The sequence below is a fragment of the Equus przewalskii genome, chromosome 21 (assembly GCF_037783145.1).
Source record: "Equus przewalskii isolate Varuska chromosome 21, EquPr2, whole genome shotgun sequence".
NCBI lineage: Eukaryota > Metazoa > Chordata > Mammalia > Perissodactyla > Equidae > Equus > Equus przewalskii.
The window spans coordinates 28,417,518-28,431,951 of NC_091851.1; the positions used below are offsets into that span (position 1 = coordinate 28,417,518).

At 53.0% G+C, this 14,434-nt stretch overlaps 1 protein-coding gene across 2 annotated transcripts in view; it reads left to right on the forward strand.

Annotated features, from left to right (window-relative positions):
• Positions 1-14,434, forward strand: part of BPI (bactericidal permeability increasing protein) — a 33,353-nt gene that overhangs the window by 17,682 nt on the left and 1,237 nt on the right. For both annotated transcript variants that reach the window (XM_008517418.2, XM_008517419.2), the window contains 8 exons: positions 864-955; positions 3,106-3,282; positions 4,603-4,662; positions 6,303-6,470; positions 7,562-7,629; positions 9,638-9,680; positions 12,653-12,716; positions 13,733-13,809. In XM_008517418.2, coding sequence (XP_008515640.2) covers positions 864-955; positions 3,106-3,282; positions 4,603-4,662; positions 6,303-6,470; positions 7,562-7,629; positions 9,638-9,680; positions 12,653-12,716; positions 13,733-13,809 — 749 coding nt within the window. The remainder of the gene's footprint in view (positions 1-863; positions 956-3,105; positions 3,283-4,602; positions 4,663-6,302; positions 6,471-7,561; positions 7,630-9,637; positions 9,681-12,652; positions 12,717-13,732; positions 13,810-14,434) is intronic.

Consider the following 14,434-nt stretch of genomic DNA (forward strand, 5'->3'; position numbering starts at 1 on the left):
CCTCAAGGATACTGAGGCTCAGAAAGGAGCCGTGACTTGCCCAAGGTCACAAAGCCAGTGAGAAGCAGAAACAGGATGCAAATGCAGGTTTTCTGACTCCAGAACCCGTGCCCCAAACTGCAACCTGGGCTGCCTGCCCCGGAGCCCGGCGTGACCAGCACGTGGTACCTGCCCGTTTAAGATGCATTCCTCCCTCCAGGCCCCGCCCAGCGCCCCAGGAGCAGGGCCCATCCTGGGCATGGGCAGTGCAGTTGCGGTGTCGAGGTTTGGCCCTGGGACTCAAACTCCCCTCCTTCACTCTCCAGCCACCGTCTGGGACTCGTTACCAATTCTGAGCCTCAGTTTCTTCTGTATCATGGGAGGAATGGCTAAAGGAGGGGTCAATATTTATTTAATTCTCATTGGTTACTGCTGGGAAACAGAAGCCATTCAGGCCTGAGCCAGTCTGGGCTCAGCCCGGGATGTTATCACTGCTAATAAGGATCCCTTCTGGTTTTTGAGCCCTTACCATGTATAGGGCGTCTTCGGGTCACCAGTCTTGCCCCGTCCTACAAACAGCAGAAGGTGACTTGGAGAAGTGAAAGGACTCATCCAAGGTCGTAGAGTTTGATTCAAGCACAGGTGTCTCTGCTGCTGTGCTGTAGCCACATCTCAAGGCTGCTGAAAGAAGGGAGGGAGGTGATGTCTGTGCATGTGGGGTGTGGGTTCATTTCCCTTTAAAGGGAACTCAGGGAGGGCTCCCTGGAGGAGGCGGGAATGGAACTAGCAGTGCAGTTCTTGATTCAACTTTCAGGGGATGCTAACGCTGCATCCCAGGCCCCAGAGATGCCGTTCAGCTCATGGTCCGTCTTCTTTCCCTCTAGTGACAACCAAAATAGACAAAGTGGCTTGGATCGATTACTCGCTGGTGGCACCTCTGAGAGTCACGGCTGAGAACCTGGATGGGCAGATGAAGGTGAGACTTGTACCGAGAATCATATAGGCTCGCACCTTGGCCTCGGACCCTCCCGGGGCTCCCCATCAACCTTGGAAACAAATCTTACAAGGACTCCACCCCCTCCTCTCTATCCTCACCGCTCCCCCTAGTCCACCCTCTGTGTCTTCTCCCTGTTCCAGCCACACTGACCTCCTGCCATTCCTGGAATGTTTTGCACCTGCTCCCTCCCCAGGGCCTTTGCACTTGCTGTACCTTCTGCCCAGGGACTCTCCCAGAAATATCCATCTAAGTTGCCCCTCCCTTCGTTCAAGTCTTTGCTGAAATACCCTCTCCCTGGAGATGCCTTCCCAGGCCACTGTCGCTGAAATAGCTCCCTCCTCTTCCCCCATGGCCGGCTTTATTTTTCTCAGCAGCACTTATTACACACACACACACACACACATGAACACACACACATGAACACGCACATACACACACACACACGAGATGCTGAAACAAGTACGTACAAAAACCACATATACAGACGCAGAAATAAACGCACATATGCATATTCACACGAGTCCTACTGCACATACCGCTTTACAGCTTTTTAAAAGCAGAACAGTGTGACGTGGACGCCTTCCCATGAAAGCTCCCCCTGCAGCCCTTTCACTGGCTGCTGGGTCTTTGAGGGGACAGCTCGTGGTAAAGTGGGTGGACAGCGCCCCCTCCTGGAACATTTGGGCTGTTTCTTTTTTTCCCACGAATGTAACCAGAGCTGCCGTGAGCATCCTTGCCCCTGGATCCCGCTCATCCTTGACTATTGCCGAGAAGTGGAATTGCGGGTCCACATAGTATACTTTGCAAAAGTCTAAGTGATGCAACAGAGTAAAGGATTTATACCCTGCTGAATTCTCCCCAGCGAATGAGGAATGAAAATGCCCTATTGACGGTCCCCCCCCACCAGGCTGCTGCCCAGAGCGAGTGACCGTCAGCCCCAGGGGGTGTCAACCCCCACTAGCCCGGGTTCTAAGCATGCGCACACAGGGACATGTAAACCCATCGCGATTTTCCGGCTAGTCTGAACGGATACGCACGCTTCTTCCACTTGCTCTCCTTACCTCACAATGTGTATAGAGATGAGTCCTGGCTGGGCCGTTGGTCCATCTCAGTAGGCTTAGAGTCACGTGGTAATCTACAATATGGGTGGGATGCTCGGTCATTTTAAATGACGAAACGATTCAAAGGTACAGAGAATATTACACCCTCTCATGTACCCACCACCCACATGTAAGAAACGTTCCCATTTTGTCATATTTGCCTCTGATTTTTTAAAATGAAACACTGTAGAAATAAATAGGCCAGGCCCCCTTGGGCACCCTCTCCAAACCTGCCCGTCCCACCCCCCTGAGATGATCACGCCGATGATGTCAGCGTGTGGCCGTCCTGGGGCTGTTTACATCCTTTTACTACATATCTGTGTGTGTCAACAACTCTTCTATAGTATGTTTTATAGGCCTTTCGGTTTTACATAATGGTATCCTACCATATGTATCCATCTACAATTTGCTCTTTTATAACTCAACGTTATTATTTTTTAGCTAAACGATCTGCTTTTGCAGCATGTTGCCAAATTGCTCTTCAGAAACATATAAACATATATTCTCCAGCAGCATATGAATGCTCTCACCAAAAACTGGGAAGGATGGGTTTAAAATACACACACACTCAGAACAGCTTAGCTCTCTCTTTAAAAATTTTGCTAGCTTGATAGATGGAAACAAACAGAATCTCATTGTTCTATCAGTAGAATTTCTGTGCTTATTTGTAAGGTCAAGGCGGAGCCGGTGGAGCGGCTGGGGGTGTGCTGCTGGACCCTGGATGGCCAGGGTCAGTTCCTGGCTCGGTCACCTACCCCCGAGTGACCTGGGGCAAGTCACTTCACCTCCCCCTGCCTCAGTGTCCTTTCCTGTAAGATGGGCACGACCACACCTACCTCACAGGGTTGGTGTGAAAAGCACGTAGAATCTAGCGCCCAGGAGGCGTTGATGCTCCTGTCGGTTTCCGGCCTCGGCGTTCCCCTCTGTGAATGCACGATTGGTGTCACCAGCCCGTTTCTTCCTGGAATGGACAGGTCAAATTATGGCTCCTGAAGGATGCCCAGCCTCACTCTGTCGCCTCCGCCGCAGGGGGAGTTTTTCAATCCGGCCCACCGTGACCCGCCTCCCTTTGCTCCGCCGGCGCTGGCCTTTCCCGCCGACCACGACCGCATGGTGTACCTGGGCCTCTCTGACTACCTGTTCAACACGGCCGGGCTCGTGTACCATAAGGCTGGAGTCCTGAAAATGACCCTCAAGGACAGCATGGTAAAGCCGGGCGGGGGGTGCAGGTGGGAGCGCACGGGCCTCCGAGGGCAGTGGGCTTGGATCCGAGTCTGTTCACACCAGAGGGGCTCCAGGTCCCGACTTCAGAGTCAGCCAGACCTGAGGGCCGATAGCAGCCCCCTCTGCTCCAGCTGGGTGACCATCACTAGCTTTTTCACCTCTGAGAACCTCAGTTTCCTCATCTATAAAACACCAGGGACAGTAGCTTCCTCCGAAGGGTGGAACGGGGGTGAGATGAGATGTGACCGCGTGCAAAGCTCCTATGCAGGCCTGGCTGTAGGAAGCACGGGCTGAATGACAAAGCGACCGAGGACTCGCTAGGTGTCAGCTCTGTAATCCAGCCTTAGCGACGCATCACCATTAGTGTCCTCATCGTCGTTGTCTCTATTCGTGGCCAAGTCCCTCTCTGGGCCTCAGTTTACCCACCTGTAAAATGAAGAAATGACCATCCTTTCTAGTCTAGGTGCACCCTGATCCCAACCTGGTCACTGACATGTGGGGCTCCTCCTCTGCTGCTCCTGGAAGAGGGGCCAGGTTCTCGCTCTCTGTCGTGGCACCGAACGGATGCGGAGCCCCCGCAGGTCCCCTGTGGAAATAAACAAAGCCCACCCGAATGAGAACAATTCAGGGCCAGGGTCAGCTGCCATCACATGCATCTGGCAGAGACTCATAGGCAGGCAGGGGGTGGGAACGCCTTATAGGGAGCAAAAGTGAGGTCTTCAGACATGCCCTGTGGAGGCTGTCTCGAGGGGAAGCTGGAGGTGGGCCAGCAGGTGCCGGGCATCCTATGTGATCGCTTTGGGGAGCGTATTTGACTTTGTCGGGGGCAAAAAAATAGGGCAGCTGGCCATCACTGACCACGTCCTGACTGTTCTGGGCTGCTTGCCACAGAAGTGGGTCTGGTTCTATTGTCACATCTGGTCTGGGCATTGTCTGTCTGTATAGTTAGTCTCTCTCTCCTCAGATGGGAATTGCCTCCTACCCCTGGTCTGTAACAGAACCCCCCAGAATCCTCTCTTTTTTTTTTTTTTTTGAGGAAGATTAGCCCTGAGCTAACATCTGCCACCCATCCTCTTCTTTTTGCTGAGGAAGACTGGCCCTGAGCTAACATCCATGCCCATCTTCCTCTACTTTGTATGTGGGACACCTACCACAGCATGGCTTGCCAAGCGGTGCCATGTCCACACCTGGAATCTGAACCGGTGAACCCTGGGCTGCCAAAGCAGCACATGCGCACTTAACCACTGCACCACCGGGCCAGCCCCCCCCCAGAATCCTTTCTTCTTCTTCCCTTGCTTACAGCTTCCAAAGGAATCCAAATTCCAACTGACAACCAAGTTCTTCGGAAGGTTCCTGCCCGAGGTGAGAAAGCACCTGCTCCCCTTTAGTCAGCTCAGGAGGGGCTGGGGAAGACGGGTCTGCCGAGTGCCTGATGAGAGCCCCTCTCCAGGTCCAGAGGCGCCCCGGCCCGAGAGAGGGGCAGTAGCTTGTGCAGCCCGTGCGCAGTGCAGAGAATGGCTCGAAGCCCCCGGGCACTGAGCATAAGGGTGGAGGCTGGGGCTGAACCACTCAACAGACAGTTGCTGAGTGCCCGCTCTGTGCTGGGGACCCCACATGGGCATCCAGCAAAATAGACCGTGTCCCTGCCCTGCCAGAGCTGCAGTCCAGCCAAGAGAGAAAATGATTATTCAGGCACCCAAAACACCGAAAAAGAAGATGCAGACTGTAATAAGTGAAGCCACCAGGTCGATGAGGTCACATTAGACCAGGCAGTCATGGAAGGCCCCTATCTCAGTCGGCTCGGGCTGCCGTAACAAAATGCCACAGACCCGGTGGCTTCAACAGCAGAAATTTATTTCTCACCCTCTGGCGGCTGGAAGTCCAAGATCCAGGTGCCCGCAGATTCCGTTTTTGGCGAGGGCTCTCTTCCTGGCTTGGAGATGGCTGCCTTCTTGCTGTGTCCTTGCTTGGCCTCTCCTCTGAGCACAGGCAGAGAGAGCGAGCACTGCTGTCCCTTCTTACAAGGACACTAATCCCATAGGATCAGGCCCCCCCGTGACCTCATTGAATCTTGATTACTTCCTTAGGGCCCCATCTCCACACACAGCCACATTGGGCTTAGGGCTTCCATAGTATGAAATTGCAGATGGCACAAACACTCAGGCCTTAACAGGTTCTCCAGGGGTGACACTTCCAGAAATTTCTATAGAGAAGGTACTGGTGTGGAAGAGCTGTGGGGGGAATTACTTGAAGCTTTATTTGCATAACAATCGCATCATTTTTATTCAGGCTGAGAGTTTACTTGGGGGAGGTTTGGAGACCAGCAGAGCTGGGAGTGTCGCCAAAGCCCACCTCAGTTCCTCCTTGAAGCCACCCCTGCTCTCTAAGGAGGCAACATGTGAGCTGAGACCTGAAGGAAGGGAAAGAGCCAAGCTATGGGAGAGCAGGGGGACAAGCATTCAGGGAGAGGGAACAGAGTGTACAAAGGGTTTTAGACGGGAAGAAAGCAGGTCATATTTGAGGAACGGGAGCTGCATGTGGCTGAAGTTGGAGGGTAAAGGGGTAGAGGGATGTGGAGTGGGCTGATGTTGGCAGGGCACCAGGTCTCACATCGTGCAGTCTTTAGGATTTATTTGGAAATCAATGGGAAGACATCACAGGTGTTTATGCAGAGCTGGGACAAGACAGGATTTAGAAACATTTTAGGGGCCGGCCCAGTGGCTCAGCGGTTAAGTTCGCACATTTAGCTTCGGCAGCCCGGGGTTTGCCGGTTCAGATCCCGGATGCAAACATGGCACCGCTTGGCAAGCCATACTGTGGTAGGCGTCCCACATATAAAGTGGAGGAAGATGGGCATGAATGTGAGCTCAGGGCCAGTCTTCCTCAGCAAAAAAGAGGAGGACTGGTGCTAGATTTTAGCTCAGGGCTAATCTTCCTCCAAAAAAAAGAAACATTTTAATAAAATTGCTCCCTTTGTTGGTTGTCCCCGCGGGGGGCTGAAGGTGGCCAAAGTGTTCCCCAACATGAAGATGCAATTCTTCTTCGGAACCGCCTCCCCACCACAGCTCACCATGAGCCCCGCTGGCCTTGTCCTCACCCCTACCTTGGAGGCCCAGGCCTTCGTCGTCTTCCCCAACTCCTCGCTGGTCCCCCTCTTCCTGCTTGAGATGGTAAGCTATTCCCGGGTGTGGGCAGACGGGGAGCCCTGGACAGAGCTGAGAGCACGGCCCTCGGGGTCAGGGCCGGCCGGTGTAAGTCCCACCCAGATTCCATCCTGGACTGTGTGGCTGCAGGGTCTGAGACCAGAACCACTCTACTAACAGACATGCATTCATTCAATTACGAATCCCGTCGTTGGCTTGAAATAGGTGTACTGCTTCCGGTTCATTCATTCCTAACATTGGTCCTACAATTACGCATTTGTGTATTTGTTCACTCATTCATTTATTCATTCGATTATTTATTCATTCAATTATCCCTTAGACTGCTGACTTGCAAATGCTGTGCCTTTTCTGCTTCGTACACGCATTCATCTATTCCGTTGTTCATTCACTAGTTCATTTATACGTTCATTCAGTCAATCATTCGCTTGTGTATTTGTCCTTCCATCCATCGTTCACTCATCCATGCATCTTTGTTTCTGTTTTCACTTGTGTGTTTAATCCTTCGCTTATCCAAGTTTTTATGACCCTGCTGATGTGTGCATTCAACCATTTGGTCACTCTGTCACTCCACAAACACTTGGTGGCACCCTCTACGGCCACCAGGAGTGAGGGCTGGACTCTCTCCCCGCCGAGGAGGCGCTCACAGGCCTCGGGCACATCTGCCCGCTCTCCACTCAAGACCCATTTTGCCCACTTGGCAGATTCCGTGGGTTCCGATGGGGTCACCTTAGGTCACGCAGACAGTGGGCAGAGAGCTGAGGTGGGAACCTCAGTTTCCCAATTCAGTAAATATTTGTTGAATGAATAAATGAATGAGTGACTGTGAGAATAGGCCTGGCCTGAACTCCAACCCCCCAGTCTGTCTCACCTAGTCCATGGGAGTGGCCTGGGAATTCTGCAAGGGTCTCGGAAGCAGAGGGGAGAAAGTGGTAATTGGTTGAGGGTCCAGAACACACCAACAGGCACAAAGCAGGAGTCCCCCCTTCCTTGGGCTCTGTGGGTCTGCCCCTTGGCGAAGCTGACCCTCCTGGTCCTGGAGGCCTCGCAGAGCCCCGGCCCCGGATCGGGACTTCACCTCTTGGCTTGCTGCTTTGCAGAGCACGAACATTTCTCTGGAGGTCAGCGCCAGGTCCAACAGGCTTGTTGGCAAGGTCAAGATGGACAAGTAAGTAGGCCTGTGGGGATGGGAGGGGGGCTGCCCATCCATTCTTGGTGCCCATGGGCTAGCCAGGAGCTTACAACGTGCCAAGTACTGTTTCGTTGCTTTCCTGTTCATCCATCACATTTAAGCCCAAACAGTGCACCATGGGCACAATAGCCCCATATTGCAGACAGTGAAACAGATGCTCAGACATGAAGTGACCTGCCCAAGGCCATACATTGTAAGGTGACCAGTCATCTCAGTTTGCCCAGCGTGTCCCAGCTTAACACCCCTCAGTCCTGGGCCGACTCATGGCTGGGCAGCGCCTGCTGGCGATTCTGCTCCACACTGAACCCCAGCACCCCAGCCACCCCACATCCCTGGCCTCCCTCAGCACTTGGAGGGCCCACTTCAACTTCGTCACACCCGGTCCTCGGTCTCGGTCAGCCGCGCCCTGCCAGGAGCCTCTGGAATCCACGTGACCGGGTTGGAGTCCGGCAGGGGAAGTGGCGGTTGGGCCAGTGGGCTCTGGCGTTGAGGCTGCCTGCACCTGAAGTGCAGCTCGCCTCGGCAAGCACCGGACTCCCCAAACTTCAGTTTCCCTGCCTGTGAAACAAGCCCAACGATTATCTTTTGCCAACAGCATCGTTGTGGGGACTAAATGAGGTATCCATATGTGCTGAAGTGTTTGGGACACTTGGTAAGCAAGAGAGAAAGAGAGAGATGCACAGAAAAAGAGAAACACAGACGTGGGGGAGAGACAGACAGACAGATGGAGAGACACATTAAGAGGGAGACTCTGAGAGACAGAGACACAAGAGGAGGGAAGAGGAGAGAGAAGGAGATTGTCAGAGAGAGGGTCAGTCTCTCGGGGACCCCAACACTCAGACCTGGTGTCTCTCTCTTAATCAGCTGCACGCTGTTTAAACTGAGTCTTGACCCACCTTCCTGCTCACTTCTGCCTTCTCGCTTGCACAGAGCTGTCCTTCAGCTTGAGATCAGCTCCTGAGGTTTCTGTACTGCTCAGTTCTCTGGGCATCATTTTGACAAGTGTTACTCCTTTGGAAACATGTGAATTTCATTTTCCTGGAAACACCCGCGGGCCTCTCCAGTAGAGGAGCCAGAGAGGATACAGCTGGGTGATGGCTGAGCACAGACTCTGTAAAATATGCAGGGTGGAGGTAGTGAGGGTCCAGGGGGCAGGAGTCCTGGGGCTCCCAACTCCTGTTGAACAAGAGCGAACTTTCAAGTTTTGTATGGTATTGGAGACAACAGGAGTTTTGGCATCAGAGAGACCTGTTTGAAATCCTACTTTGCTAATTGTATGCTGTGTGATCTTGGGCAGATTGCTTGACCTCTCTGAGTGTCAGTTTCCTCGTCTGTAAATGGGAGTGTGATGGCTCTTGCCTCCTACGGTGTTATAGGAATCTCAATGGGATAAAGTACTCAACATAGTGAATGATAGGGGTTCATTAAAATGCCATTTATTTCCCCCTCTCTGTGAAATCGCTGTTAAAATGCCATAATGGCTGTAAAGAGAGGATAGTTTATTCGCTCAAGTAATTGGAAAGTCCAGGGGTTTCAGACAAGCATGAATCCAGGTGCTCAAATGATGTCCTTAGGACTCTGACTTTGTCCATCTCTTGGCTCTGCCATCCCCTATTGCTGGCTTCCTTTCCCAGCAGGCTGTCACCAAGTGATGGCAAAAATGGCCACCAGCCGCTCCCTAATTTTCCTGGAGAAAAGAGAACACCTCGTTCCCAATATTTCCAGCAGAAGTCCTGGGACCAGCTCTCACTGGGCCAGCATGGGTTGCAGGTCCATCCTTGAAGCAGTCCCTGTGGCAGGGGAGATGCACTCTGCCCTTCGGCCAGCTCTCCCCACAGCCCAGCACTGACCATGTAGGGGATGGGAGTGGATACTGGGTTGGGAAACCAGTGGCATCCACCAGAACGGGCCCCTTCTCCCCAGCAGCTGGGCCCTCGGCAGGGTCAGGTGAATGAGGTCTCAGCTTCCCCTCCCCTCTTCACAGGCTGCTCCTGAAACTGAAGCACTCGGTCATTGGCTCCTTCCCGGTGAGTCTGAGGCCTGTGGTGCCTCCTTCCTTCCCCTGATCTTGAGATAACTGTCCTGAGGGCCGCTCAGGCTCATGGCATCGTTTCTGGAGGCCACTGGTTCATTTGCATCTAATTTGCACCTGACATAGTGATGGGAGGAGCCCTGTGGCCAGAGAGACCTGAGCTGGCATCGCTGCTCTGTGCTTACTAACTGTGGGCCTTGGGCAAGTCACTTCTCCTCTCTGAGCTTCAGACCGTTCCCTCAAATCGGCGGTGACCCTTTCTACCTGAGTGAGTGTGGTGAGATTGAAATGGGGTTAAACATGCGCAGTCTGGAACAGAAAATCTCAACAAGTGTTTGTTGAATGAGCAAGTTAATTACTTTGTTGAGCACCTACTATGTGGCAGGCACTGCTCCAGGTGTGGGGATATGCTGATAAAGAAGACAGTGACCCCCTTCGAGAGCCTTACATCATGGTGGGGAAACAGACAATAAGAGGTGAAGATCGTTTCAGTCATGATCAATGCAATGAAAAACAACATGGAAAGTGCTGGGGAGCCTTGAGGTTAGACCCTGTGATCCGGGAGAGCCTCTCTGAGGAGGTGATATTTGGGCTGAAGGAGCCCTGAAGGGGAAGATCTGTTGCAGGCAGAGGGAATAGCAGGGGCAAAGGTCCTGTGGTGGAAACAAGCTTGGCGTGTTTGGGGAATGGAAGGAAGCCAGTGGGCCAGAGCAGCGAAGTAGGGGGCAGAGGAGGAGATGTGGCTGGAAAGGCAGGCAGGGGCTGGCTCACCCGGGCCTTCTGTGCCACAGTAGATTGTGTTCCAAGGGCAGTGAGAAGCTGGTGAACTGTTTGGTGCAGGGAGTGACGTGATCTGATTTATACCTTGACAAAGATGGCCCTGGCTGGGGCGGGGGAAATGGATTACAGGGGATGAGAGTCAGACCACGTGGATCAGTAGGGAGGCTGGTGGTTTGTCCTTGTGAGAGGTGATGGAGGCTGGGACTAGGCAAGGAAGAAAGAGGAAGATGTATTTTGGAAGTAGAATTAGACAGGACTTGGTGAGAGGTTTGGTGTGTGTGGTGAGAGAAAGGGCGATGAAGAAAGGCCTAGAATTTTGGCTTGAGCAGCTGGCTGAATGGTGGAGTCACTTACTGAGATGGGGAAGGGCAGGTGGGAGGGAGGGGAGGAGGCCCCTCGCCAGCCCATGTGGATGATTTCACTCCCCGGAATCACTGACCGTCCTTAAGGAGACTCACCCCTGCCTCCCCACCGGGGCTCTGGGATTGAGTTCCCCATGTAAGTAGCAGCTAAAACGCTCTCCAATAGCCGTCCTGAACGCACATCGCCCTGTGACTTCCATTAGAAGCCACGGCTGCTGACTCCGTCCTCAGCGACTTACTACACGTGGCCCGAATCTCCCAGGGGGCCTCTTGTCGAGCCCCTGGAGAACATTTCCTTAGATCTCTGAAATGCCCTCCAAGATCCCCTCCGCGGGGGTGCCTTGTAAGCCACCCAGCCCCAAAGTCAGACTGTCCCAATGTCCCCTCCAAATCTGATGGAGATCCAGCCAGCCGTTTCCATCTGATAAGATTACAATAAACGGAAAGATCCTAAGCGACCTCATTGTGTTTTCCTGGAGATACTGGTGCCAAGCCTCTCTCAGTGGCTTGACCTTGTCGGTAACTAACTTCTGCTTCTGCAGAGAATAAAAATGTAAAGTTCCAAGATTCATGGGAAAAAGGGCACCACATTTGATGAACCCAGGGAATTACCGCCTGGGGAAGGAAACTCAATTGTTCCAGAAACGAAAATGTACATATTTACAAGTTGTAAATGTCACCAAGACACGCAATCATCTTGAGGGTGTTACATTATTTTTGAAAAACTTTTTTTATTGCAAAAGCAAAACATATACATTGTAGAACAATCAGAACCTACAGATATGCAAAACAAAGAAAATCAAGACCATTTCTATTTTCACCACTTAGTTAATAATTTTTTTCTTTTTTTTTTAAGATTGGCACCTGAGCTAACAACTGTTGCCAATCTTCTTTTTTTTTTCCCCTGCTTTTTCTCCCCAAATCCCCCCAGTACATAGTTGCATATTTCAGTTGTGGGTCCTTCCAGTCTGTGGCATGTGGGACACCGCCTCAGCGTGGCCTAACGAGCAGTGCCATGTCCGCGCCCAGGATTCGAACTGGCGAAACCCTGGGCCGCCACAGCGGAGCACACGAACTTAACCACTCAGCCGCAGGGCCAGCCCCTAGTTAATAATATGAGGTGTACCCTTCCTGACCTTTTGCTGTGCATGTTTAATAATGAAATGGAATTACGTGGTTTCTATTGCCTACTTTTCCTTACTCAAAAATATATCCTGAATATCTCTGTGTTGATAATGATAGTTCTATAATATCAATAACAGTTGCATAGTATTTCCTAGAATCCAAGTGCCACCATGTCCCCAGATGAATCTCCAGTCGTTGGACATGTAGGTTGCTTTTAATTTATTGTTTTGGTTGAATGTCTCACTCTGATGAGCATCCTTGCATCGACACTTCTGCCACACCCTACGTCATCTCCTGAGGATAAACGCTTCCCGGGCGTGTTGGCTGGCCCACCAGGCACACGCATCTTTAAGGCTTTTGATAAATATTGCCAAACATCTGCCAGAAAGATAGAAGCAATGTGCCCTCTAGTCTGAGGATGTGTTTTCTTACGCAAAGGTTGTCATGTTTGAATCCTCTCTGAGGACCTCCCTTGTCTCTGCCCTGCTCTCTGCAGTCTAGAACATGCTTTACATCTGGACCTTTTAGAGTGAAAAACATCACTTCAGTGACCTTGATCGGGCTGCAGACTCACACGTCCTCACTTGTGTCCGTCTCTCGGTGGTTTTCCCAGCCGTGGGGTTGCGCTGCGTGGGAGGGGGTGAGGGAGCACTGCTGAGGCCACAAGGCCCTGACGCGGGCCCTGTCCTCTGATTTCCAGGTGCAGTTACTGCAGTCCATCATGAACTATGTCGTGCCCACTCTGGTGCTTCCCAAGGTCAACGGTAAGGAGCTTTGGAGAAACAATTCATTTTCCATCCTGGGGGAAGCAGAGGGGTTAATTCCTAGAGCCACCTAATGCCCGGCCCCTGCTGTGGGAGCTGGTCACCTCAAATGGCCTCTGCCCCGGAGAAGGGATGGAAAAAAGGGAGCACAGGAGGTGAGTTCCTACTGCAGGCCCATCCATTGTTTCAGCCAGCCCTTAACGACAGCGCCATGCGAGGGGGGATATTGATATCTTCAGTTTTCACTCGAGGCTATAGAAGATCAGAGGAGTTCAGTGACCTATTCCAGGTGACAGAGCAGGTGAGACATGGAGCACAGGTGTGATCCCAGCTCTGAAGCCAGAGCTGGTCTTTTCCTGACTCTGAGAGACAGGCTGAGCTTGCTCACCACCCTGGTGACGCCTGCAGAGTCAGGGGAGAAGACAGAGAGGCCCACATAACTGTGACTGGAATAGCCAGCAATCATACATTAAGACAACAAATTAGTATAGACAGTGTGATTGATCCTCCCACCTTGGCACACGTCTCTTCATAATGACCTGGGAGACCAGATTTGATTTAGAATTCTCCAGGGTTCCAGTTCAGAATATGGTGGTGCTGGGGAGCCAGCCCCCGGCCACTGACCATCTCTGCTTTCATCCTAAACATCGACGGGCTTCGTGTGCACACGAGTGGACACCCCCAGTGGCATGTCCAGGGACTGTCCACACCCCTGCAAGCAGCCGCCCCTGGCTGTCACTCGGGCCTGGTGACACCAGCAGTGCTGTGGGCAAGAGGCCTGCACAGGTCTTGGATGTGGGCGTGGGGCCGATGGGGTGAGAATGTGAGGGTCCCAGGTCTCTGGAGCACGGTGGAGGACAGGGCAGGAGACCCAGGGCAGCCCTCGTTTCAGTGCCCGTGCCAGCCCCTCCCAGAGCTGGACACACCGGCTCAGGGAGGGCGCCCGCCTGGCTCTCTCGGGCCCCTGCCTCTCCTCCCCTCCCCTCCCCCGGTCCTTACTTCCACCTCCGTTACAGAGAGGCTGCAAGAAGGCTTCCCTCTCCCGCTGCCCAGCCACATCCAGGTCTTCAACCTGGTGATTCGGTCTTACCAGGTGAGTCCAAAGGTCTCTGTTCACCAAACCTCCCACAACACCGGCAACCCGCTGCTGGAGAGCTGCCTCCGTGCCACCTGGTACGGAGTGCCTTCCGCCCTGACGACAGCCCTGGAGGGTGGGGGCTGTGAATGACGGAGTAGAGAGACCATGACGCAGGAAAGCCAGCAGCTGCTACATGAAGCCCAGGGTCAAAACCAGGTCCCTGCTTTTAACCATCATTGTCCCCACACTTCACCCGTGGAAGGGGAGCTCACTGGTGGCCGCTGAGCCTCTTCTATAAAGTGGAGGCGTTTACATATTTGGCAAATATGTATTGCCTGCCTTGCTTAGCATCCAGCATCCTTCTAGGCCCGTGGGGTGTAAAGCGCGGTCAGTGTCTGGCGGCTTTAGATGCCGGGATGGACGGCCTCTGCTTGCCTTTCTCCTCGTCTCACCCCCCACCCCCCACCCCACCGCAGCATCTGTCCTTGGGATGCTTTCTTCTCTCGGCTTTGGAGACCCCCTCTCCTGGTTTTCCAGCCTCCTCTCTGGCTGTTGCCACCTGCTTGGCTGGTTCCTCCTTCCCGGAGGGCATTCTCCAGGCCCCTGCCCTTCCCCCACGATCCCCGTTCCCTGGTCACTT